We start from the raw sequence: 26,080 nt of genomic DNA, 5'->3' as shown, positions 1-26,080 counted from the left end.
CTTTGTGAACTAGAGGGCGACAATTTATGGCAAGAAACTGCATTTGATGAATTGTTGCTGCATTAAAATTATTCATCTGCATAGACAATAAATAAATACTCTTGGTTCTTTATAAGATTAGACCTTATATCCGTGCTGAAAGATTCCCCAATACATTTTACTCCACCCTTTATAGAGTTACCAATCCAATATCCGAGCGACCTCCAGAATCCATAGTATTTGGTGGGCCAGTTGTCTCTATCGTGTTCATATCTCTGGTATAGTTTTATATACCCTGTTCCAATGTATGAAAAAACATCCATGGTAAATTGAGCCATTAGTGCATTCAGAGCTGAGAGTTGTCCATCCCCTTCTCCATCTGTACATTTTCCTTGCATTCCAACACCACTGGCAGAAACTCCCCTAAGTGTCTCTTCACAAAACTTGAAGCTCACGGTAATCAACGTAACCATTGCTCTGTTACCATATATTCCCCTGGAGAGTCTACAACCCGGATAGTGCATTGCTATCAGGCATATGGAAATGATTGTAAAATATGGCAATGCAAAAATCCAAGTAAAATGCCACCACGCAAAATTCTTCTTATCTTTAAGAATCCATTTTTGATCTGGACCAACACCTGCTTGACACAAACCTGCAATTGCAAGAGGAGATAATGTGCTCACGAATAAAACGACAAGATCAACCTTGTGACCAATCTGTGGACTCACGAATTGGTAAGGTGCAATGGCAGGATAAAAGGCATAAATACAACTCATTCCAACAATGCACATGAAGAAATGCGATTTCACAGGTTTCATCCTGTCAGATAACTTATCTTTGGTACACTCATTGTTCTCTGAAACCTGTTCACTATGATATGCCAAAGTCCACGTAGTTGCAGCTGTTCCGGCAATTGTGACTGCTATAATAATTTGCCATACAACAATCCAGTAGTCAATGTTGGACCAGTGAAACTTTTTTGCTAGATACAGGTAGGCTACATGGTATAGACAAACCATGATTCCAGAGAGGGGCATGCCAAGGCCAAAGTAAGCCACGTCTGTAACCCCAACAGTTAGAGATATAGATTCATCCAGGCCAAACCCTAGGGAAGCCATGACAAGTGTCCAGTAATAAAATGTCAAACATCCTTGTTCACCTCCAGACGTGTAGGCGATTAGTAACAAGACATTTACAACAAAAAGAGACCAAATTGAAAGTATTGACAAAAGACTCTCACTAATCACACTCTTACCTACACCGAAAAGGACATAAAAAGACATTATAAATAGTCCAAAATCGCCAGCTGTCTCCATAGAGTTGTGAATGACATTTATAAATACGCCAATTTTCTCATATGGAACTCCAAACCTACTTACCGAAAAGCTTCCCGCGGTAACCGCAACACGTAGAGGCTGTAAAAGTGAGAACCCAGCCATGAACATGGCAAACTGCCGGAGGGGACTTGACCCTTTGGCTGGTCCACCTGCGCCTCCGGAAGCAGCCGCCATTTATTTCTCCATTCGTGGATGTGCTAAATCAAAAGCATCTGATGCACTAGCACGGTTTGTTAAACATTGTTTGGTCTGATACATTCTCGTAGAAGCAATTAATAATAAAAGTCACATGTTTTGCAAACAGACTAGCCCTGATATTTGGATATGGTACATAGTAACTCTTGGGATGTTACGAGCAATGAATGAAAACCTTGGTGGGATATAGTCTCAAGTGTTTGACAAAGGTCTTTATAAAGAAGTGTGTCTATGGATGTACGTCGTGATTGCCTTGTCTACTTGGTGTAACCAAGTTACAATATACAAATTATTCCTTGTTAAATTAGAATCTTTCAGGTTCAGAATATGGTCCTTATTTCTATCATAGAACAGATCCATGCTCTCTCCTTGGCCTACACGCATTAAAGGATGGACCTGGAGAGCCGGGGAGCGCAAATAAAGGGGCTATAGTATCCTCTAGAGCACCTGTAACGCAGATGTCTTGGTTCTTAGATCCGAATAGACGAATAAACTCCCTCAAATCCACATTAAATCATCAAATTCTGCCATTTAAATCCCGTAAAAGCTGGACCTTCCGGGAGCGTCCAGTACTGCATTAAAGAGAGCCGTAGAGACCCGTAAACAAGTTTATATACGTCCAATAGCGACCCTTGAAAATCCTTGGGGTCAAAGAGCCACAAATTACGATCCTGTCTTCCTTTGATCCGAAGGCCAGCGCCAACGTCATCTTAAATCCGCTGTCTAAACGACAAAGACAGGCTGATGTTACGGATGGTTCTCCAAAGTCACCCACCCTGGAATTTAATTCCGGAAAAGTTGAGTGGCCGAGACAAACGACTGGAATACCAAACCCCCATAGCGTACACCGGAGCAAATGGATCGGAGAAATTTCTCCGCAGAAAGTTCTCAGTTTTAATTTTTGTCCATTTTCCTGCAATGTAGGTAATAGAGCGACCATACGGTCGTATGAAGCCTCCAGAAGGCAGATAGACAAGGTACCGAACCATGACTGGACGACCGGAGTAAGGACGGGAGTTATGACGACTATATGAGCGCAGAGAATTGGCTACCAACGGGAGTCTCTATGTTCACAGTATTCAGTATGGAAGGAGTATAGGCAATCACCAGGGACTATGGATATACTAAGCATCGAGTTGGCTAGACACGGTGAAGCCGAATGACATCTACCCTGGAGATCGCAGAACTACTCAAATGGATCACAAATCTCAGACAGGACGGGATTATGAATCGGGAATGCATAACTATGATGCTCAGTATAGAAGAATGTCCAGGATATGCTCCGGGTAAGACTGCTCTGCTCCGAATAAAGCCAAATGAGCTTCGACTACGGGATTCCTGGGCATACATACTGTCTCTACCTATTTAATGCTACAACTTGATACTCTTGGCATGCACAAATGGAGGAATGGTTACGACTGGACGTTGGCGTAAGAGTTATGATTCTTATAAGTTTCCCATGCTAATTTCTGGGCAAGGCTGCCCTGTACAAACTAGCCAATAAAGAGGCAAAGTCTGCTTGTATGTCCGTTCTCATAAATACGAACCTCTAGTGCAACTTGCAGGACCAGCAAGACCGGCCCTACCACGGCAAACGACTGGTTGACTGGAGGACCAAGTGGTAAATTTCGAAACACTGAAACATTCTCCTATATCCATTCTGTAATTTTGCATCTGAACAGTCAAAATACTTCATCTGTCCAAGCTACTTAGGGGCTCTCCAGACGAATTGCGTTTCCACATCTTGGCCCTGCATCCAAACCAATGACAAGGTTCCCTTATCACACTCTGTAAAGATACATCCTTTCAGAACGACTCATCGAAAAACATCGCCCTCTAGAGCAATTTTTGAGCTCATACTGCACACAACTTCCGCAAAAACAAGTACATACTTTGCATGTCACTTGGCTGTCTATACGATTTTGAGCAACTAATCCCGTAATTAGCATCTTGTTCTACATATCAAGAGTGACGTTTGCGCTTTATATCCCGTCTATCCCCTTTGGAAAATAGAGTTGACAAATATAGCAATTCCCTTCCATACGTTTCCCTACGACAGAGTGTGTCCCTTGCAGAGTTTTCTCGCACGTATAAATGTATGAGTGAGTGTTTTATGGCATTTAGTCCGCGCAAAAGTTGCCATTCGTGAGATATTTTTTCTATAGAGTCTGCATGCATTCACAGATGGGGTCTGAGGGTACACATTTGTCGATTATTCATCTTCCTATATACTTTAATTTTTCGCATTTTTAGAGTTAATGTATCCATTGTTAATGTGCAATAAAAATCCATCTGCCCGTTGGGACCAATTAAATTGTGGTGATTTACAGTATGAGCTTCAGGGAGAAAATACATTTTTTGACATTGGAAGCACCTGTGAGAGGCACACATGTCATAATGAGCACTTTGACAGGCCAGAAAATATTGTGAGACAACAGACTCCAAGCTACAGGTACAAAGTTTATACCCATACCCTATCAGCCGAAAAGCTGAAATCCAATCGTGTTGTCACCAATATTCGGCATAAAGGCACTCTCCAAACTGGATTACCAAATTCTGTTGAACTAGCGAGGTGGTTTATCAAAAGTCTCTCTGTCTACTACTGGGAACATGACTATGACAACCAATTGCCACTTGTCATCAAAATCGTGAATGTGGGAAACAATCGTCTCTACTTTGTCAACTCTGGCATATGCAGCAACCACTGGGAAAACGTTATGTGCGAGAATGTTCTGGACCTGCTTTCCTACACCAAGAACATGTTTAACGAGGTTGTCGTCATAGACCTGGACAGGTCAGAAGGGAACTACTTTGGAACGAACCTGGAAGATGCATGCGACCTAAATACAGCTTGTAACAACGTGATGAACGTGGTCATCGACGAACACTTCGAGTCAAATGAGCTCATCAAGTTCGTGCACAAGAGGAAGTTTGGAAGTAACTTTAGGATCCTCTACACCGTCTTCAAGGAGAATATCATTCCAGTTGAGAATGTCGGACTGGATGAGACGTTCAAGGAGCTCTTTGTGTTCTACTGGGACTATACTGATGACTACAGACACAAGGAAATGGAAACTGTGCACTATGATAAGCCTCTACTCCTGGAACTCGTTTCTTCAAATGGTACTAAAAAGTACTACAGGAGGAAGGGTAACGTATGGACGAATGTTGCGGATCAAAATGTGTTTTACAACCCAGAGAAGAACAACAACTTCATCTACTTGGGGATGATAACCACATACATATAAACCTGGGTTTAACTGCCATTTATGAGCTGCATAGTCAATATGCAAATGTTAAAATTTTTAAATGCAGTAATGAAATTTAGGTTTATGGCCATAAATAGGGGCACTTTGCCCTTTAAACTTGGGTTGTTTTTATCACATAATAATCGAAAACCACCGCAGAAATGCGGGGTAGTTATCAAGTACATAAGTTACGTTTTACACGGTTGCTATCTTCAGAGTTATGCACTCGTTCGACCTCGGGAGATGCTTCAAGTCTCCCATAAATGGCAAGTAGGCGATTGAGCATGGAGCTTAGGATCTAAAGGGCGCTTCACAGTCTTAACTAGTCGTAGTATGATGAGCAAGGATATTATCCAAATGAAATAGTGGAGGAGAATATACCATGAATGAGGCCAAACAAGTCAAGTAGAATCTCTTATATCCTCTAAAGTGAATGAATGGCTACAACGGAGCGTTCTGGGAGCCGCTCAGTCCAGAGTAATTCATGGGTAGAAAAGAGGAAGAGACATTTCTGCACTAATGAGGGATTAGTAGGAAGTAAATTAGCTATATTCCATTATTATAGAATAGTTTCTGACTAAACATAGCCATTTAACCAGATGAAAGGAAAACAAGAGGACGGAAATGGTAATTAGACAGCCGAGCCTCCCTCGGCCGGACCAGCACCAAACAGCGACACTATAGCCTCCATGAATTGGCACTTCTCAATCCATTCACCCGTTCTATACGAGTTTAGCGTCAAGAAACGTGTGAATAACGGCGTTAGAGCCTTCTTCACCGTCCTCCATGCAAATACAACCTGATGGAGACCGCCTCCGGATCCCGCTCAAATACATGACCTAGTATACATTATAAGTAGTACAGATATGCACAAAAATCGTATGTCTATCGCATAATTTTGGAGAACAAAACCATTCCGTCTAGGGGCATCGACTGTGTCTAACTCCGTCAAAACGTGCCAAAATCAGCTAGCACCGGGGCAAATCCGGGAATTAAAACAATGACAATGATCAGAGAGCTAAAATTAACGAAATGTACGCTCCAATTGCGGAAGAAATGAGCACACATCTTGCGCCCTCTCCCCATAGACTTTTCTTCCTTCAATTTTTCATTCCTCTCCATTCATTGGATATAATGGGCGTTTTGGCACCGTTTGTCCTTCTCTTTGGTTGCTTATCGACAGCCAGAGCCTTGTCTGTGACGTTAGACATATCAAACGTGGACAGGACAAATATAAACGTGTCCAAAAACGTGGATTTTAAACTTACAAAGGAAATTTTTGTACCCGCAAAAGGGAATTATGTAGATTATATTATCGATGCTACGTCAAGCATCTGGAGCTCCTCCTCCGGCGAGGTCTGCTCGATGGCCCTGCTGGCCACCAAGGACGGCTACTCGCCCCTGATGAGCGTACTCGTCAAGAGCGACAGTTTCAAGGTTAAATCGTACTACTACAGGAAGTATGGAGACGTATGGAGTTCCCTAAACGAGGCGTCCTACCAGGAACAGCTCAAAAACATGAGCTTTGCAGAAGTCGTACTGGACGTTGCCAACTTGAATAGATCGTTTGTAGATGTAAGGATGAATGAAGGGGTGCTAGATACACTCGATGTCAACGTTATGGACGGATACAAGGCCACCAAAATCGTTGAAGGCGGTGTTGCGATCTGGACCAGCAGCTCCGTTACCGAGCGCTGTTCCTCAGTCTTTATCACTAAGCTCGGACAAAAGTCTGTGTTAGTCTACTTGATCACCGTTGACTCTGGTCGTATAACTAACTTGTGCTTTGAGAAGAATGGTAGTGAGTGGAGCAAGACGAGCATTTTCAACTATCACACACGCCTAGATGCTCTCAAGGAGAAGGCAAAGAGTCTCAATACCGGCACTTCAAAGAAGGTACAAGCGAAAAAGGCCATTCCCCTCGATATAAGCGGTCAGCTTGACAGAGAAGAGGTTGATGTTACACAAGTCGTAGAGGGTGGAGTCAAGCACACGATCTTTACCCCTCAGCCACACCATGTTTTTAATGCCATATATGATGGTACAAGCATTCTCTGGGTAGCCAAAGACGGGAATGACTATTGCGACAATGTTTGGGCCTACTCCAAGAATGGCAGTGTCCTCCTGCTTGACGTGGTTGTCACAGTAGACGGTCGTCCCAGGTTCAAGTATTTCGAAAAGAAACAGGGAACGTGGTACTCAGTTGATGGAGATGACTTTGAGGATGCCCTTTCCAGCTACAAGGAGACGGATTTTAAGCTCAACATAAGGGACCTTGACAAGTCTGTTGTGAATGTAAAGGAATCCCAGGTTCAGAACTTGGTCAAGTACCTCATTACACCAAAGAACAATTACAATATAATGGGTGTTTCCGATGATAAAAACGTCCTCTGGGGAACCCTGAATGAAGATGGACTGATCTCTGCCTACCTCTACACTCTGGATGAAACTCCAAAGTTTCTCGATATTTTTACCAGAGATGGAGGCTTTCACCACGAATTCTTCATTAACAGGAATGACACCTGGAGCGCAGTTAGTGAGACCGATTTTAATGCGTACCTTGACTCGATAATTGTGCATGACGTCAAGGTTGACATTGCAGAGTTGGATCCAAAGACTGTCGATGTAATGAACATTAAAGTTCAAGGGGTCAAGGGTGTTCAATGCACGCCAAAGTCCGGATATAGACTAACTGAGGTTTGGGAAGGGACCTTGTCCCCAATCTGGGTTGCCGGGGAGCATGAGGAATGTACCGGAATTTTATTCTACTACGACAACAATGGGCATGTCTTCCTCGCTGATGTAACTATAGCTAACCAATATGGCCATGATTTCAAATTCTTCCAAAATACCAATGGACTATGGGAGGAAGTCGATAAGGTCTACTACAAGAACAAGTTTGACATGTTCAAACTCCTCGATGTTTCCGTTGATGTCGGAAACTTTGATTTGAGTATCGTAGACAAGGTTGAAGTTACTCCTCAAAATGATGTGGAAGACAGAGTGACTCCACCTCTCCGCGTCTTCCAGTATACTCCAAAGGAAGGTTATCAAATTACAGAAGTCTCAGAGTACAAGGAGACCGTTTGGAGTGGCAATGAGGATAAGGTCTGCAAGCACATTACCATGCATTACAAGGAAGAAGCTTTGCTTATGGAACTCTTGGTCTCTGACAGTGTAGGTCATCACAGCAAATACTTTGCAACAAAGTTTGGTGAATGGGCGCCAATCGATGAGCTCGAGTATAATAGCACAGTTGAGTTTCTAAAAGTCATTAGTGTCACCATGGACATTGCCAACTTTGATCACAAGGTCTTGGATGTCTATGAGGATAAAGATGGAAATGTTTCATATCTCGAGATTTACCCAAAGCCAGGCTACAAGGTCACATCCATTGCCAGTGGTATTAACGCTCTTTGGAATGGAGTACTTGATCAGGAATGCAGATACGCCACTGTTTACTCTGGTGTCGGTGATGGCACGGTACTTGTGCATGCAATCGTTGCCGACAGGTATGGGGAGAACAACCTCTTTTTTAAAGAACGTGATGGTCACTGGGTAGGTCTTACGGAGGAAACATTCAAGACCAGCTTGGATGTGCTCAAAGCAACAAGGACCCTTCTCGACATCCAATCTCCAGATGAAGATTATGTAAAGGTGACAAAGGATAGTTTGTTTGGCCATCTCGTCGTTGAATATAGACCAAAGGACGGTTATGGATTTGGCAAGGTCGTCGACGGTGCGGATTCCGTATGGAGTGATGAAAAAGATCTCTGCACCGGTGCTCGTCTAAGTTACAAGGGCGACGAACCGAACCTCGTCCTAAGGGTACAGGGAGCTGATGCGCTCTCGTTCTTGTTTTTCCATAAATCTGGCGATAAATGGGTTACAACCAGCGATGGAGAATCCCTCGATATTCACTCTGGATTTGAAAATGATGATGAAAAAGAGCCAGTGGATGAAGAGATTGTTGTGCACTTTACTCGTAAACCAGAAAACGTGGTGAACGAACAGGAGGATGTACTCGATATTACTGATGATGCAGATAATGCGGAATTCCACGGAGAGGTGCTAAATGTTAGGAGGTACACACCAAACCCTACCCTGAAACGCATCGTTTACGGTGCTCAAACCATTTGGGAATCTGATGAACACGTGTGTCAGAATATTCTCTTGTACTGCAAAAAGGACGGGTCGCACTACCTCCACCTTTACACCATGCAAGATAGGCAACTCCAGGCTTCAGAGTACTTTATGCATGTGTCTGCGGAATGGATGAGCGTTGAGAGGGAAGACTTCTACAGGGCTTTGGAGGCGAAAATCATCACCTATGCCTCGATTGACGTCTGCAGTTCATATCCTCCAGAGGAGATTGTTGAGACTATTGATGCTCACGAGTTTGGCTACCCAAACATCATTTACAACTCTCAACCAAACGTCCGCATTACCTCTGTGTTTTGTGGATCTAAACCCATCTGGTCATCTTTTGGAAATGACTACTGTGTCTCAGCCTCTGTCGTTGATAAAGACGGTGAAAGTAACCTTGTAGAAATGTTCATCAAGGACAGGAAGAACACGGTTCGTCGTAACTATAGCCTCGTAGACGGCGAGTGGGTCTACCTCTCAGAGGACAAGTTTGGCATCAAGGTGATTGTTGCCACAGACGCATTCTACGTGCCTTCTGCACTTGCGCTTGCAGTGGCCATCCTAATGGTAGCTTTCTAAGGTGCGTTGCACAAGCCCATTCCCCGGGACGTCATCATTTGGGCTAAAACACTCTTGTCTAGGCACTACCTGTAATTTTAACTTGTTTAGTCTTTTGTCTACTTAGTCAGCTGGTGGCTGCGCAGTCGTACTCCCGTATCAGCCCTGTCTCGTACGCCTTGCATGCTCATTATGTGTCTCCAAAAATCCTCAATTTTGTTGTGAAAACGTCGCGACTCTGCTCCTCCATTTGGCCCTCAGTCAGGTAGGAATCGTCGTCACCACAACCGGCGCTGCTCACGTTGGACTCCGTCCCGCCCATTGCAGTCCAAATCCTTCAGTTTTGGCGTAAAATCGCATCGAAAAATCCCAAACGCTCAAATGCAGTGATCCGATGGAAATTTCTCTCTTGGCCGCATAGGAAAATCGCCTTGGCACCTTGCGGTGTCTCTCGTCTGCGACTTGCGCTAATGGGAAGTAGAGATGTTTGCAAAGTGGTTTAATCAGGACAAGGGCGACCGCATGAAGCAGCTGTCGCTGTTTCTCGCAGGTTTCGCCCTCCTGCAGCCCCTGAGGATCGGATTGACGGCGGCAAAATTCGCCGCAAAGCGTTTCGCCCTCCCAGACAAGAGCCTGGACCTCTTCATCACCAAAATTCACAACTCGATGCACCTGGCGAACCTCACCGGAGTCCTGACGATCAACATCTACCTCTGGACCCTCGGAGCCCACACTTCGCAGTGCTTCAGGGGGAAGCTCTCGATTTTCACGAATCTGCTCTCGACGCTCATGAACTTTGTGCTCTTCTTTGTCTACGCAAGCGGAGGGGACAGGGGACACGTCACCGCCTACTACTGGAATCTCGTCCTCTCAGCCTACGCCTACGGACTCAACCAGGCCATGGCTGTCACTGTGGTAGTGAAGGATGTGGCGTTCTTCACAGCTGCGATTCCGCTTGCCGGCGTGCAGGTGTCGATTTTTCACTATCTGTTTCTAAAGGCTACCGAAAAGATACCGGGATTTGACGTCAACTTTTGGCTGGTTATTTGGCAGATTATCATCTCTATCACGCTCTCTGCACTCTCCTCGGTGCTCTGGACCAGCTCGTTTTTGGATACGGGCGACGAAGTCTTTGTTTACGAGTATGACGACCATGAACCCCTCGTTCGGGCCATCATTCGGGCCTGGTCGCCTCTCCTCATGTCCGCACTCGGCATGGGAATTGTCTTTGGTTTCTACCCCGCAATCGCACCTTATAAACTTGCGCCTCCAGATACTGCTCACAGGATCGATCTGGTTATTCTCATTGTCTCTGCAATGCCAATGCTGATCAACTGCGTAATGTGCGCAATTGGACTCGGTCCAAACAGACGCTGGACTGGCAAGAGCAAATACTGGCATGCCGTATGGATTGTTGCTATTCCATACCTAACCTGTCCGGTACTCTTTTTGGTAGCAATGCACAAGCCACAATCTGCAATAGGGTACGCAATTTTAAACAACTCATACTTTTGTGGATTTCTCTGCGTGACCATTGTCACGGGATACGGCATATTCAAGTCCGTTGGTTTCAGCGCCGTTGGACTACAGGGAGGCTACAAGAATGGCCGAGTTTCCACCTTCAACTCTCTGGTCTCGTTCATCATGCTCGTTTCGTGCTCGTTCATTGGCGGAGGATACCTCAGAGCTTACAAGTCGTTTGAGGATGACAGAGATAATTGGCCCACAAAAGGCTTTGGATTCTGGAAGTCATTTGCCTTTTGGTGGTCCCACGCCCTCACACGTGGCATCAAGAGCGTAGCCTCAACCTTTACTCTGGATATAAGGGCTGAAATGGAGCAAGTTAATGTTGTTTTATTGGTCAATCATATTGAGCCAACCACTAGCGAACTCTCGCCAGCTAGTAACCCAGTCGAGGATACACTAGTCTCAACAGATGACCTACTCTTGCCAGCTAAATGAGTTATTTAATCACACGACACACTCGAAAATGTGCACTTAATTAAAATGTGACTCAAATACATGTTGTTCAGTCAGGTAAATGTTCATTCTGCAGGCTGTAATGTCAGGTCTCTGTTGTGAATATCTTGTCCATCATAATGGTTTGACAGAGTCCCAGAATAAAAGATGTTTGCCCGTTCTCTACCCTTGTAAACTGCATTTGTGGACAATAAATCGGGAAGAAAAGAGACACTGCTGGTGAATGGGTACGTTCCAACCCTCGTTCCTATGGCAATGTAAATACAGGCTCCAGTTTGCCGCCTATTCACCATGACAGGTGATAAAGGATAATGAATGTGACCAAGTAAATTCCTCTTGTATGCATTCCATTCTCGAGTTCCGGGAGCATTGATAAATCTGCCTCATTTTCAAGACTCTTGTCTGGATCGCCTGCCCGCTCATTTGCCTGGTTAATACCCTTGAGAATCTTGGCTATTGCTCCCTTTTCATTCTCTTTACCATCCTCATCTTCTTTGTCCTCTTCATTATCCTGATCAGCCTCTGGTTCATCCTCTTCATCGTCTCCTTTGTCGCCATCTTCATCATCTTTTCCGCTTCCAGAATCATCATCACCATTATTCACCTTCTCTGGACCGTCTCGTAGAGGGGCAGTTTGAGTTTCAGGGGCATTGTGCCTTGAGATTACCTTGTCATCAGGCCCATTTTGAGCAACAGCAGACTCCTTTCTAACTCTCTCGAGTAGCTCCTTCATTTCATCAAGAACATGTTCAAGCGCATATACCGCATGATTGAATGGACAGGCATTGGAGTTGTGCAGAGACAGTGCAGCCCTTCTACAGATTCTTATACATCGTTCATTCAAGTTCTTCCGGTCTTCCTCCTCAGGTATACATTGCTGTAAAATCTTCAAGTGTTTTTCAATGTCGCTAGTTGCAGGAATAATACACGACATGCTATCTCTATACCGTAACTTGAGCTCATAATACTGCCCTGCAATCTGCTTGTGGACTCTTTCAAGTGCAGTGCTTGGTGCATTATTGACAATGTCAAGAGATTCAGCCTCTATCCTCTTTGCCCTGTCCATCGTATTCTCATACTTTTCCTTTATGAAATTCATCTCCTTTAGATCATCATCCAGGGTAGTTTTGAGGGTCCCAGGTACCTTCTCCAGTTGCTTCTGGGAAATGGATATCTCCGGATCGAATAATATGTCACAAATGTCATTTATAGTCAGTTCTTTGGATTCACTGTAGACTGGCTTCCGTGGATACCAATCTCTCTTGTCAGCATTTGACTTTGTCAAGGTCTCCAGCCAGCGCATTAGTCTGAATTTGTAATTCAGAATATGTCTATCCTTCTCAATTCTTTCCAAAACAGTATTATTACGATCCAGAAATTGCTTTGCCTTGTTTGTAGTTCTCATGATGATATCCTCGGCATTGCTGTTCAGAGCATTTTCAATCTCTACAAGCATAGCTTTTACCTCGTGACTGGTACGGGAAACTCTAAGACGTGTATTTATCAGTGTTTTAGAAATGTCATTTTCTACCCGTTCAATCTCTTGAGTTTCCCAGGGATTCTCAGCCCCGGATCTCAAAAGGATTCCCCTGGTTAAGTTGGTCACTTCTTTAACCATTTTAGAGAGCGTCTCCCTTCTATTGATAACTGTAGAGAGGTGTTCCGAGTTTTTCTCCAACTTTTTCTTGATTTTAATGAGCTCATCTCTTGCTGAAGGTTCTGGATCCACTGCATGTGTCAGTGCCAGCAGACCAATGACCAGCATAACCGGCACCCTTTGATATTCCATCTTTTCCTAATTATCCTCTGTATATCTGAAAAGCTCTAAAAATTGACAAACAAATGGATACACTCTGGTAAATCACGAATACAATTTTCTAAACAGCCATAGGAGCAAAACGTCACATTTGGCTTACCATCTCATCAGCGCTATGTCAGTCTGTTTACAATGTTTTAGAGTGGAACAATTATAGCCTGGCCTTTTTCGGTAATGCAAAGGGTTTTGGTAGGTGGTAAATCAACTTAAATCGTCATTCTGCATGTGTGGAATGCTTATGGCGTGACGGTGACTTAACTCTATGGCTCTCATTAGATACTAGGAGGACATATACTAGCAAATGGATGAATATATGATGGAAAGTTACTAATCACCAATACCTATAAATCTAAGAGATTGTCATTAATTAAACATGCACACTCCAATGGAGTGTGAACAAGATACCGAATCATGGTGTTGCATTATACTGCATTATTGGTGGATGTCCATTAAAATTCCCGAGGAATATCAGTATAGACTCTCTAGGAAGAGATACTGATACATCAATGCTGACTTTTAGCATGACGTTTTAAAGAGTAGTTTATACTGTCTGCTGGCAAATTTACTGCATTAGTGATTAAAACAGTCCATCCACGGGATGAACAAGCGGTGTTTACAAGGACCATAGAATGGCCATAAATCGGTAATATTAGGGAGTACACATTTTCTAATGGAGTACTACCACAGTGTTTTGAGTATTTGATTAAACTCTGCGTTTGTTAGAACATCCCAGTCCCCATCATAGTAGTCAAAGTTTTGGAAACTAAGCTGATAATTTCCACTCTTTATGTGTAGTCTCAGAAGTTTATAGTTACCACTCGAGTGGACTTCACAAAGGTAACAAATGCGATCATCTGGGACGGTAAAAATGTGCCTACCGCCATCCACAACCTTTTCTAAAATGTTTCCAGAATTCGTAGCAAAGAAGAGAGTAGTAATACAATCTTGTTCACTCCTTGTTACTATACAGTCATAAGTATCCTCAGAAGAGGAAATGTCCAGAGCAAACCTAGTGGGTAGATTGGGGCCAACTTTTAGAGCGTTAATTTTCTCAAGATATTTCCTATCGTAATTCTTCCAGCCTTTTGTGCCAAACCAACCAAAACCGTCGTACCAACTATTGGTATCCTGGTACTTACGATATGTCTGATGTAACTCGTTTTTTTTGTCTGTAATAATAGTCACGATTTTCGATTCACCATTTTGGAGATATTCTATGCAGTACATGTATTCGTCTTCTGCTGGTATAGTCCATACCTCGTTTTCCCCGTAAATAAGCTTTGTTACATTTGTATCCATGCTCATAATATGCATTCTTACAGGTACTCCATCAATGTCCACATATATGACTTTACATCTGGGATCAGTGACATCATCAAGGTCTAAAGATTGTTGAGGAACGGGGCTGGACATCATTGTGGACGACCTTGAATATCTGATACTATTCCACTTTGATTTAATCCAGCCTTCCTTAAAGGACTCGGCATTCTTTGGTGACTCTGAATCTCTGGAAGTTTGTTCAAAGGTGTTTTTCAATTCTTCAAGTTTCTTATAAAACTCATTTTGACTTGGGACATTCTTCCACCTGCCATCAACTTTCTCGTAGTAGAGATAGTAAGTCCTAGGATAACCTCCTAGCACAATCAAGAGCCTCAACAACTTGGAATCTCCTTTATAATACAACTCAACAAACTTGCACCTTTCCTTTCCAGAGACTTCCCAGATCAGTACTCCATTGTCTAAAACGCGAGTTGCATAAATTTTGTTTCCTGAATAAAAGGTTTTGACTGTCAGTTCGTTTGGTCCAAACTCAAGTCCATAAACGGTCGATGTTTCAGGTCTTGCAACGTTAATTTCGGATATGTCTATAGCTGTATCTCCACTGTCGGCGGAAACCACCGCATCTACCACTTTATTCTTGACAAGTACACTTACTTCACCGGGATGATATACAGCCTTGCCGGCAGCATAACTGTTAACAATATTAACAGCAGGTTCAGATTTAGCACCTTCATCTTTATCATTACTAGCAGGTACACTTCTTGCGTCTTCATCCGTCTTGCTTTTAGAAGAAGATCCTCTACCTAAAAACGCATTACCGGGTACAGAAACAAGAATGAATGAGAACAAAACCGGAATCTTCATGTTGCCGAGTAGTCCTCAGGAACCTTGTCCGGTTAGAAGCCAGGAAGTTTTCAAACCCTTAAAATGTAGAGTCCGCCTCCATAATAAGAAGGTTAGCCTTAATGTTCCTCCTCTAACGATTTATTCCTGGAGATCTGGGGTCCATGAATGGCCAAGAGGAAGAGACATTTCTGCACTAATGAGGGATTAGTAGGAATCAAATGAGCTATATTCCATTATGCTATAATAGTTTCTGGTTCACACCGAGAGATGACGAAATAGAGAGCAGAGTAGCCTCGATAAATGACCTTGTATTCTCTCCTCATGGATCCGTCCATATTTATTCCCTTGGCTCCATACTTTGAGTAGCATTCTTTCAAGGTCACTGTAGCATTACTAATATGTTAAAGAAGCTACTTTCCACGGTATTTCTCCAAACAGTGAGTCTACAATAGAGCCTTGTTACCCTTCTATCCTTCCTGCCAGATGTCATTGTAGTAGCCTCTATGTGGACCATTATGGGTTCTAGTTGATGACTAATGGCATAAAGTATCCCCTAGAATCTACATATTAGAACAAGAGTCCATTCCAGTCTCTTTAGTCCACTCTACCATGGATCACGATCCAACAGTGGAACACTCTAATGTCTAGAGATGGATGAGGTAATGAAGCGTGTATCTAGTAGATGTATATTATCTTTATACTTGTGAAGGTAACCGATGTATCCATCTTTGGCATTCTTATCACCAGCACTTGAGAATAGTACATCACATCTCTCTTCTTCAGTAGCTTCCCAGAGAGTAACTCCATCATCTACTACCTTACTAAACAGTAGTCCCTTTGGGAAAGAATGAGTGGTGAACTACCCTCCCATCCTGCAACATCAAGACATGCATAAGTCTCTGTGTAGGATATAAAGTCCCTGAGAATGATACTCCTTTACAACATCTAGTTAGACTACCCATTTTTTAGACCTATAGTCTTTTGTCACGCCTATTGCGTATCGTTTGTTGTCTCTTCTTTACATACTCAACATTCATTCATCCATACTGACCATTCTGCTCACACCAGTTGAGACATGAATGAGTTACTACAATGGAGTGAATACTGAGGATATAATGAGTTACTACGGAGATGTGGATAACTATGTAACACACTCAGAAATGTTGGAGGGACTGTTAGGAAATACTACTGAATAAAGATGGAGGATGATAGATGGGTGCAGGAAAAACATGCATCGAAGGAAAACATGTAGAGATTGACATTAGTAACACAGGCTATAACGGAAACTATCAGGATGATTGTAAAAATACCATAAAACTTGAGAAGAGAGATCAAATTCCAGGTCTTAATGGTTACAAGAAATATACTCACTCCTTCCCAAGCAGTTGTTCTATTAGAGGTATAAAACACCATAGAGTGAGACAGAAAGGATTTTCCCTAACAGATGGAAGTGACTATAACAAAAAGGTAACCGTATACTATTTAAGATATGATGAAGGTAATCTAGTGCCATTAATAGTTGGACTTGAAAAGTCTACTGGGAGTGACAACTATTATTACCATGAAAGAACTAGTCCTCTTTCAACTTCCAATCAATGGATAGATAAAGACAATCTCGAAGTTAATCAAGAAAGTGACCTCTCTCCAAAACTTGCAACTATCAGTACTCAGCTAAAGCAATTTGTTGTACTGAATCTCGGTCAAACTAATGGGAATTACTATGCCAATGGAAATCCGAGCCAAGCTCCAGCTATAAATGGAACCCTTAAGATTGAAGTCACTGAGTCTGAAAAGATACATGATTGTTATAAAAAGTTCACTCACTCCCTTGAAACAAAGGACTCATTTAGAGTCCTCTCTACCAAAATCAGCAGAAATAACATACCTTTTAATCCTCCGGTATATGGTACTTTGTGTAGTGAAGTTTTTGTCTACTACTGGACTGGGGATACTTACTACAGTCAACCTCTCCTAATCCAGCTTGGTGAGGAAGGTAAATACTATACTACCAATTCTGATGGTAATAATTGGACAAAATCTGAAGAGCCCAACGATGGTGACCTCAAGAAGAAACTTGATAAACTAAACTGTGAAAAAAATAAGGCTCACCAGATTGATATTTCAGAGACTAGTGGTAGTAGAAGCACTACTTACAACTGCCCTAGTTGCAGTTTAAAGCTAATTACAGTAATAAACTATGATACCAATGATGTTAGTACTGATTACTCATATTACTTACACTATGCTTCTAATAGCTTCTCGAGATTCAAAGATGGTCAGACAGAACAATCCGGAATAGCATTCACTGCTATAACATCAACTGTATTTGTATATCACTACCCAAAGGGAGATTATGGGATTCCACTCCTGATTTATCTCCTAGGATCCGCAAGTGGCTGGTACCAAAGGGAATCTCTTGGCTCTACTGCCTGGAAGCCAGTCATAGGTGATAAACCAGGACATCCATCAGAACATACAAGTAGTGATCCAAAAATAGTAAAGCTTCTAAAGGATATATTGCCAACTGTTACCATTGATGTCGGCAAGACAAATACACAAACTGGTTATGAAGATCCTGGTCCTCCTGGAGGTCAAAAGAAGGAACAGATTAAAGTTGAAAGACAGGATCTAGAAGAGGGTTATACCAGTTTTGCTCATACTGTTCAAGGTAAATATGATTTTATACTTGGTGAAGTTAAACATTGTGATGACACTACTCTCTCTGAGATATCTAGTTTCATTATTAAAAGTGTAACAGCATATTACTATGCTAAGGGTGGATTTACGTATGAAAATCTTCTCTTGGTTGGCTTTGAGAAAAGATCTTCCAGCTCAGACAACTATGAATATTATATCAGGGGAGATGAAGACAAGGATGGAACTAGTTGGAAACTGGATCGACAGCAGGCGAGTAAACTAGATGTTCCTAAGCTTACTCAGGAGCTTGCTAAAATAAAGGAAAGACTTGAGAAGAAGAAATCTAAGGGAAAAGAGGCTGGTGGACTTTCTGGTCCTGGAGATGGTATTAGACCAAGTTCTGTTACCGATAGTACACAGAGGTTTTTTCAGCAGATACTTGATACCATCAGATCTAAACCTGCTGAAATAGGTGGAGGAGTAGGTGGAACAATAGGAACAGGACTTGTTGGTTTTGGTACATGGAAACTATGGTCTAAAATAATGTCATGTCTAATCACTAAGGCGATATAATTCCCCTCATACGTCTACCAATAGGCAGAACTGGGACAATGAGACTCCCCCCTCTAGACTACTCTCTTGTTGGTATACTGGAATGCTAGGGAGTCTCTCAGTTTAACTCTTGGTTTACAACATTACTCGCTTTGTTATAGAGGTGTATGCTTTGAGAGTACTTCCATCACTTGCTTATTCTTGTTATCACTACTAGTCTCTTGGTGAGTGTCTTATGATGAACGTAGTGAGTCCATGGAGGAGTCCAGAGAAGATATGTTTTGAGTTTTGTTACTCATTATTATATCCGTATCCTATGACATATCCCATTAGAGTCTTGAATGTTTAGTTGTTCTCCTTCCTGTATCTTCTAGGTTGTCTCTCATTGCTCCCTCCGGTCTTTCCAGCCATTTCTCAGTTCCTCTATTCTCTGAGTTCATTAATGTGTGGAGACAGTCACCTATCTTTACAGCCATTGCGTTAGTGTGCAGATTCCTTCCTGTCTAAAACTAATTAAACTGCCCTAGGTGTAGGGATTGTGTTATATATGTGTTATTAGTTTCAGTATGATGGAAGTACTCTCAAGACACTTGTCTCTATAATAAAACGAGTAATATTGTAAACCAGGAGTTAAAGTTTTGGTTATGAGAATTTTACCTTTCAGGATGTTGTATAGATGATGGGTGGAATCAGAGGCATTCACAGAATATACTCTACAGAAAATTGGTTTAAAATAATGTAGATTCTTAAAATGCCCATTCAAAGTTCTTTCTACTCGTAATTCATTAGATATGGATCCATACCATCATTCATTCTTTTATCTTCTTCCCCTACACTCATGGATTTCTTTGTAGTGAGTGGCTCAAAGAAGACTCTATTGGAACCATCTAATAGCATTATTTTTTAACATTAATAGTCGAGAGTGAGGGAAGCTCTGGAATTAAGGAATAATGGGTAATGCATGTGGAAGAAGAAATGTTGAGTCATCTGGGGTGTGAATAAAACTCTTCCTACACATTTCTCGACACTTGTAACATAGAAGGATGAGGATTGTTTACACACTCTTGGGAATATTAGTAGCTAGACTTGTAAGGTGTGGAGATTGTGACAATGATAACAGAGGAACATTAAAGGGAGCAGAGAAACAGAACCCTCCGGAATCTACACACTCAGAAAGCTCCTTGACTTCCAAAGTAGATACCTCCTTATTCAACGTAGATGAATGTGAGGAAGATGGTCTAAAGGTTCTCAAGCTCAAAGCAAAGGAGGGTACCTCTACTAACAAACTTTTATACGACGGTCAGGATGTATGGCAGGGTAGAAATCCTGATGATTCATGTTCAGTAGCCACATTCTATATGGGAGAAAAGGAACCAATAGCTGTTTTGTATAGATTCAAGAGAGCAAGTGATGGAAAACTAGTTGAAGGTTACCGCCAATTCTCAGATGGCAACTGGTCTCAAGTTAAGAAGGACGACCTCACCAAGCTACTTGAAGAAGCTAAGCTAAGGAATAATGGCACTCAAGACAATAGTATCCTTGTGTTAGCCAAGTCAAAGGTAGACTCTACTCTCTTTGATGTCTTTGGCTTTGTTGAGGGCAATGTTCCAGTTCTCAAACTGACTGCAAAGAATGGTACTAAGACTACTGAGCTCAACTATGATAATAAGCAGATTTGGTCCGGTAAAGTGAGGATTGGAACATCATCAACCTTAGTGGAGGCTATAATATATTTTTATAAGGAGATTCCAGCATTAGTTAATATTAAGGTAGTCAAAGGGGGTAAAGAATCCACGGTTTATAGATACTATGATGGTAGTAAATGGAAGGATGATAAAGAGGAAGAACATAAGAAGAAGTTGAGTGAGTTGAAGAATAAACCTCCCAAGACTCCTTCCATCATAGCTCCAGCTTCTCAGTCAGCTGGAAACTCTTCTAATCTCCCATCTTCAGATCAAGACACTTTGGATTTGGAGAAACCGGGTTCATCGTCATATAGATCCTTTGACGTGAACATCCAGGGTGTTCCCGCAAAAGTATATGTTTCTACATCTGGCAATACAGTTAAAAAAGTTACTAATGGCAACGAAGTTGTGTAGACTGCCACAAGCAAAGAAACAGGTGTTTACTGTATAGCCTTTCTAAAAAGCGATAAATTGAGCACGGTAGTTGTTCAGATAAAGATGGATGATGGTAAGATTACGTAGGTGCTTAGCGAATGTAATAATGGTAAATGGGAAGTACCTGCTGGTTACCCTGTTTCCCATAAGGTAAATGCATTAAAGCCAAAATCTTCTACACTTACTAAATTATCCCTTGACATTTCCCTAGCAGAAAGTAATGATGACTGCACAGTAGAGAATTCTGAAGACAGTGGCATTAAGATTCGCTTATACGCCCCAAAGAATGGCAAAGCTATAAACAAGATTACAGATAGAGAAAAGGTTATTGGTGAACTTAACGAAGATTATGCAGGTTATCTCTGTGAACTCTACTCCAAGTGTAACACTAAACTGCTGAGAGTGCATACAGAAGCGGCCGGTTATGAAGTTTACCTGTCTCACTATATGAACAGTGGCAGTGGATGGAATGTGATCGAAGAGAAGGAATTTGGAACAAAACTAAAGGATATGAAAAAGTAGTACTGTACAATTTATAAAATATCGCATCTAAATACCAAAGAGTATGTTATATCCCTTGCAGGGATTGCCCACATTAATGCAGTTTCAGACATTTTAAAGTTTAATTTTAAGATTTTGTATTCATGACAAATGACATGTCTTTTTAAGGTCTTGTATAGCGTTTTTACAGTCTAGATTTTTGTTCTCCATGAGTCAAAGGAGTTACGTCTTTTGGTTCCCCTCTAGACATGTGATTTGCTCATGCATGACAATCGAGGTCTTTAACCAGGGAGACCGTAGAAATAATGATAGACGCTTCTCAGTTTTATCAGTGTAAAGGTCGCATAGAGTTCCGAGAATCATAACCAGAACATGATGAATATGCGGATGGTAAAAAGTTCTCAGGCACTCTATGCGACCCTTACACTGGAAATCTCCGCCAAACTTACTGCATGTACTTTTATATCCATTATAATTCATCTACTAGTACTAAAAATCTACCAAGAGTCTAGACTAGAGAGATATAAACGATGGGTAGAGAGTAGCAGGATGCAATGGGGACAGCTGCTAGAGGTCTCCGAGACTATCCGTTGACGTAGCTACCTCCAAAAACCTTTAATAGTGTCACTTCACTGAATAATCAGCCATGCAACACCTGTGTTACGGAATAAGTTGCTAGAGAGATCCTAATGGAAATTGAGATAGACATTGGCCAGATGGACCACTATAAGAACGTCACAATTTGCACGGAGAATAACCCAAAATCAAACGATGGAGCGACTCTAATGGGATACACAAAGGTCACACATATTCCAGAAAATGGATGAAGATTAGGGCAATCACCAATTCTAGGATCAAACATGCAAATATACATGATGACATAAAGGACATTTATACGGTCTCAGTTTTCTTCTGGCATTCCAGAGACGATAAACCTCTCATCATACAGCTGGGAAGCGACGATGAATATTATATAACAAACAACGGAATCGACTGGAAAAGGAACCCAACCATAACTCCTCGTAATTTACTAGAGAGACTTGACGGATTAAACTGCACCTGGAACCACCTCCACTTGGTTAACATTGAAATAGGTGCGAGTTTTGGAAATTTATACTTTTGTGCTGCCTGTCAATACAGGACTATAGATATTCTCCATGATGTTTCCAAAGAGGACACATATCACTATACAGAGGACATTCATACGACATCTCGCGGTTACATCGGTAACATTAAAAGGAATGATCTTACTATCCTCTCAGCTCCAAGGTATGTGAACGAGGTACATCTCTTTTGGCGGACCGGGGGACCATGCAATCCTCCTCTCTTATGCTACGAGTATGAGGGATCCAAACTCTGGTTTAAAAGACACTGCGGAGATTTACACTGGAGACCTCTTGTAAACCGAAAATTGTCCAGGGACTATGACCCTAGGGAGATACAGAAGGTCCTCAAAAAAACTCTAGTCCCACGTGTTACCATCAACCTCAAGGAGAGTAGGCCATACAATCCCGCCGGAAATACCACATACTTTGGAGTTTCTGAATCCATCACTGATGCGTATGTAAGACTCAAGCATACCAAAGTCCCGTTTGGACCATTTACAGTCAAGAATGACAAGCATGGTCAAACTAGGCTGAATGGTATAAAGTCCGGTGAGAAATTGGAGAGTATATCTGCTTTTTACGATGGACACAATCCTATCGGTATACCCCTCCTGATTGAACTTAAATCACAGGGTGGTACCACATTCAAGTACTATAAGAGAAGTAAAAACAAAGCTGCATGGACAGAGCTTAATCGACCAGGAGAGGATGCTAGACCACTTGTTGGCGAAGAATTGAGGACGCAACTTGAGAGAATGAAGAGTCAAGAAGAAGACTTACCCACAAAGAGTCCCCAAAAGCTCTCCATGAGTTCCGGGAGCGAGACTAGCCGGTCCCACAACATCGGAGGAATAATAGTCGGGACAATTGGCACTAGCATCGGAATAGCTCTATTATCTTTTGCAGCGTTTAAACTGTTCAATGTGACAAAGTGTTTCTTTAAAAGTAGTCTATAGCCCTTAGCAGGGTGAACAAATGGGCGGCTACGTCCATAGCATGAAGAGGAATGAGTCCCGAAGAATGAGGGACTAAGCGACTAGCAGGAGTTCTATGGCGACCTCTGGGAGACGAACTGGAACCATTTATGACCACCCGGTAGGTCCCTAGATCCATAGACAAAACCAAACTACCGCAGGGAGTCTCTAAATGAGGGATATTCTGGAGAGTATAGAGAGCACAGGAAGACAGAATCACATCATGTGTAGGAGCGGGAAATGTCTAAACGCCTCCTTCTGACCACACAGTAGACTATCTGTGAGAGTGTGACCCGGAGGAACGATTTCCTCGGCTACAACGCGAGGAATTCCGCCCCTTCCACGCACATTATGCTCCTCCGCGACACTTGGCAGAATGAGGGGGAATCCACCCCCTCAGCAGCAAAACCAAGAAACCATCATACACTGGACGTCTGGACGCCCAGAGAATAGACAAAAGGCACCAAAAGCTGTACACGCAGGAGTGGCAACGCAGGGTGGTCGACTTGTTATTTTACCCCATAGGAAGGGAACGACTTTTGATTCACTTGGTAATCAACAAACATCAAGGATGAAGGCAATTTTGATCCTTTGTTCTCTGTTTACATGCGCTCGTGGATTCATTTACGAGTCCAAAACTTTCGAGGATATCATTCCTCACTCCATCGACACATTCTCAATTGATGTTGCGCGTCTTGAGAGTTACCCCGTGAAGTGCGGAGAGCTTTACGGCACTCCTGTAACGGTATTCACGCCCTCTATTGAGAATCCCATCCTCTCGGTCAGCTACAACGACAAGATCATCTGGAAGAACCCAGGAGATGAATGCATCAGCATCACAAAGACCTCCTTCACTGAGCCTGTGCTCATTATCCTCAAGATTAGGACCATTGACATGATCATAGAGACTCGTTTCTACACGAGCTTCGGCGAAGACTGGGTGAACATTGACGAGGAGACCTTTGTGTCCTTCATCCAGCAGACGGGAATTCACCCACATGTAATGCTAGACATCCGCAACATCAACAAGATCGCATGCAACATCTCTAGAACAATCATTGAGGGTTTGGAGGTTACCACTATCGAGCCAAAGGACAAGTTCGAAATCATAGAGTTGCTCGATGCCGGTACTCTCGTATGGACTGGATACCACAAGGAAAGGAAGATCTTGCAGTGCTCATTCGCTCCAGTCACATTCCCCCTCTTCATCTCTGTCATTTCGGAGGATTCCGATGAGAAAGTAGCCATGGACTACTTCGCCAAGGTCAGTAACTTCTGGGAGGTTATCTCCGAGTCCGAGTACAATGCCGGACTCAAGAGTTTGAACACATCGTTAATTGCCATAGATGGAGTTTTGGACATCAACGACGCCCTCAGGAACGTGAGCATTGGCCCATTTGGCCACATCACCCTGAGGTACAACTCAAAGGAGATGTTGATACGCATCGTCGATGGCGAAATTCCCATCTGGGACAACTCCCATGAGAACTGCTTGGACTTGATTTTGCACTGCAGAAGCAACGGCGCCATGTTTATCCAAATGACCGTTGTGAACCACGAAGGTAGAAGGGCAATGAACTTTTATTACACTGGAGATTATGGATGGCAGAGCGTTGACAGGGAGGGTTTCTATAGGGCTTTGGAGGCGAAAATCATTACTTATGCCTCGATTGACGTCTGCAGTTCATATCCTCCAGAGGAGATTGTTGAGACTATTGATGCTCACGAGTTTGGCTACCCAAACATCATTTACAACTCTCAACCAAACGTCCGCATTACCTCTGTGTTTTGTGGATCTAAACCCATCTGGTCATCCTTTGGAAACGACTACTGCGTATCAGCCTCCATTATCGACAAGGATGGTGAAAGTGCACTTTTGGAGCTCTTTATAAAAAATCAAGATGTGACCATTCGCAACTTCCACATTAACAACGGACGTGACTGGATACATGTTTCGGAGATTCCTTTCCTTTCAAAGTTGCGCTTGATCAAACGCACAGGCTTCATGGAGAAATACATCCCAACTGTGAGTGGATTCAAGTTCCCAACTGCACTCATAGTTTCATTCACACTTGGTTTTTTAATGTTGTAGTTTCGCGTTGGTATAACCGACGTAATGCCAGAGGCTAATCACGACCTGGTAGCACTCAATGTAGTTGTCTTTGTATACACTAATGTTCTGGTCTGCATGCATGTTTGTTCTCAGTTTCTCGGTGGTTCCACTTGTCCTCTCTGCTGTACTAGCATCATGCAGGTTTTCCATGTGTATAAGTAGTCATCTGAGGACGAAGATTGTGGATTTGCAGGGACAACTTTGTTCGTATCCACATGACTTCTTGACAATTCCACGACAAACTGGTGGCACTAATGGTTCCCAAACATGCATATAATGCATAATAGAGACAGAGGGAACTCAGAGGTACGGGATAAAGTGAGATACAAGCCACAACTGTAGAGAGGCTCTGCCAAAATTGGCAGAGACATAGCGGCCCATTCCTTCCTTTGGGTGGTCCTTCCGACAAATACCCGCAAATACAGCCAAAATAGATGACAATGAGACCACAAAAGTGCCTAAAAAGGCTACATGAAGGTCCAGCCGGGAGATTGGCTCTTCCCCTGTAGGGAGAGGAGCGATTTCCAACTCCTTCATTTTCCATTAATTTTGGCCAAAACCTCAACATTTCATAGATGAACACATAAAAGGCCTATAAATGGAAATGAATTTGTTAATGAACAGCCCGGGGGACGTTTTAGGGCGCTTCGCGAGGCAGGACCGCGACGAGGACGACGAAATCGTAAGT

At 42.6% G+C, this 26,080-nt stretch overlaps 11 protein-coding genes across 11 annotated transcripts, besides 1 other annotated feature; 8 read left to right on the top strand and 3 right to left on the bottom strand.

Moving 5' to 3' along the window:
* Positions 1 to 68: 68 nt before the first annotated feature.
* On the bottom strand, positions 69 to 1,493 carry BEWA_026590 (hypothetical protein; the record flags this gene model as incomplete). The annotated part of the gene is made up of 1 exon (XM_004829419.1): positions 69 to 1,493. The coding sequence occupies one exon, from the start codon at positions 1,491 to 1,493 to the stop codon at positions 69 to 71; it is 1,425 nt and encodes a 474-aa protein (XP_004829476.1).
* A 2,279-nt stretch (positions 1,494 to 3,772) lies between these two features.
* BEWA_026580 (hypothetical protein) lies at positions 3,773 to 4,762 on the top strand (the record flags this gene model as incomplete). Its single annotated transcript, XM_004829418.1, has 1 exon — positions 3,773 to 4,762. One exon carries the CDS (start codon positions 3,773 to 3,775, stop codon positions 4,760 to 4,762), a length of 990 nt encoding a protein of 329 aa, XP_004829475.1.
* Positions 4,763 to 5,896: 1,134 nt separating this feature from the next.
* BEWA_026570 (uncharacterized protein) lies at positions 5,897 to 9,487 on the top strand (the record flags this gene model as incomplete). Its single annotated transcript, XM_004829417.1, has 1 exon — positions 5,897 to 9,487. One exon carries the CDS (start codon positions 5,897 to 5,899, stop codon positions 9,485 to 9,487), a length of 3,591 nt encoding a protein of 1,196 aa, XP_004829474.1.
* A 302-nt stretch (positions 9,488 to 9,789) lies between these two features.
* Positions 9,790 to 11,428, top strand: BEWA_026560 (hypothetical protein; the record flags this gene model as incomplete). The annotated part of the gene is made up of 1 exon (XM_004829416.1): positions 9,790 to 11,428. Exon 1 carries the CDS (start codon positions 9,950 to 9,952, stop codon positions 11,426 to 11,428), a length of 1,479 nt encoding a protein of 492 aa, XP_004829473.1. The 5' UTR covers positions 9,790 to 9,949.
* Positions 11,429 to 11,732: 304 nt separating this feature from the next.
* BEWA_026550 (hypothetical protein) lies at positions 11,733 to 13,211 on the bottom strand (the record flags this gene model as incomplete). Its single annotated transcript, XM_004829415.1, has 2 exons — positions 11,733 to 12,261; positions 12,394 to 13,211. 2 exons carry the CDS (start codon positions 13,209 to 13,211, stop codon positions 11,733 to 11,735), a joined length of 1,347 nt encoding a protein of 448 aa, XP_004829472.1.
* Positions 11,914 to 12,046: a microsatellite.
* Positions 13,212 to 13,940: 729 nt separating the features above from the next.
* Positions 13,941 to 15,407, bottom strand: BEWA_026540 (hypothetical protein; the record flags this gene model as incomplete). Its single annotated transcript, XM_004829414.1, has 1 exon — positions 13,941 to 15,407. The coding sequence occupies one exon, from the start codon at positions 15,405 to 15,407 to the stop codon at positions 13,941 to 13,943; it is 1,467 nt and encodes a 488-aa protein (XP_004829471.1).
* Positions 15,408 to 16,601: 1,194 nt separating this feature from the next.
* Positions 16,602 to 18,599, top strand: BEWA_026530 (hypothetical protein; the record flags this gene model as incomplete). The annotated part of the gene is made up of 1 exon (XM_004829413.1): positions 16,602 to 18,599. One exon carries the CDS (start codon positions 16,602 to 16,604, stop codon positions 18,597 to 18,599), a length of 1,998 nt encoding a protein of 665 aa, XP_004829470.1.
* Positions 18,600 to 19,936: 1,337 nt separating this feature from the next.
* On the top strand, positions 19,937 to 20,677 carry BEWA_026520 (hypothetical protein; the record flags this gene model as incomplete). The annotated part of the gene is made up of 1 exon (XM_004829412.1): positions 19,937 to 20,677. One exon carries the CDS (start codon positions 19,937 to 19,939, stop codon positions 20,675 to 20,677), a length of 741 nt encoding a protein of 246 aa, XP_004829469.1.
* An 84-nt stretch (positions 20,678 to 20,761) lies between these two features.
* BEWA_026510 (hypothetical protein) lies at positions 20,762 to 21,220 on the top strand (the record flags this gene model as incomplete). Its single annotated transcript, XM_004829411.1, has 2 exons — positions 20,762 to 20,771; positions 20,913 to 21,220. The coding sequence occupies 2 exons, from the start codon at positions 20,762 to 20,764 to the stop codon at positions 21,218 to 21,220; spliced, it is 318 nt and encodes a 105-aa protein (XP_004829468.1).
* An 802-nt stretch (positions 21,221 to 22,022) lies between these two features.
* BEWA_026500 (hypothetical protein) lies at positions 22,023 to 23,261 on the top strand (the record flags this gene model as incomplete). Its single annotated transcript, XM_004829410.1, has 1 exon — positions 22,023 to 23,261. One exon carries the CDS (start codon positions 22,023 to 22,025, stop codon positions 23,259 to 23,261), a length of 1,239 nt encoding a protein of 412 aa, XP_004829467.1.
* Positions 23,262 to 23,655: 394 nt separating this feature from the next.
* BEWA_026490 (hypothetical protein) lies at positions 23,656 to 25,371 on the top strand (the record flags this gene model as incomplete). Its single annotated transcript, XM_004829409.1, has 1 exon — positions 23,656 to 25,371. One exon carries the CDS (start codon positions 23,656 to 23,658, stop codon positions 25,369 to 25,371), a length of 1,716 nt encoding a protein of 571 aa, XP_004829466.1.
* Between the last annotated feature and the right edge of the window lie 709 nt (positions 25,372 to 26,080).

The sequence above is a fragment of the Theileria equi genome, chromosome 1, assembly GCF_000342415.1.
Source record: "Theileria equi strain WA chromosome 1, complete sequence".
Taxonomy (NCBI): Eukaryota; Apicomplexa; class Aconoidasida; order Piroplasmida; family Theileriidae; genus Theileria; species Theileria equi.
The sequence above is the reverse complement of the archived record's forward strand: the minus strand, read 5'-3'. Positions and strand labels throughout refer to the sequence as shown.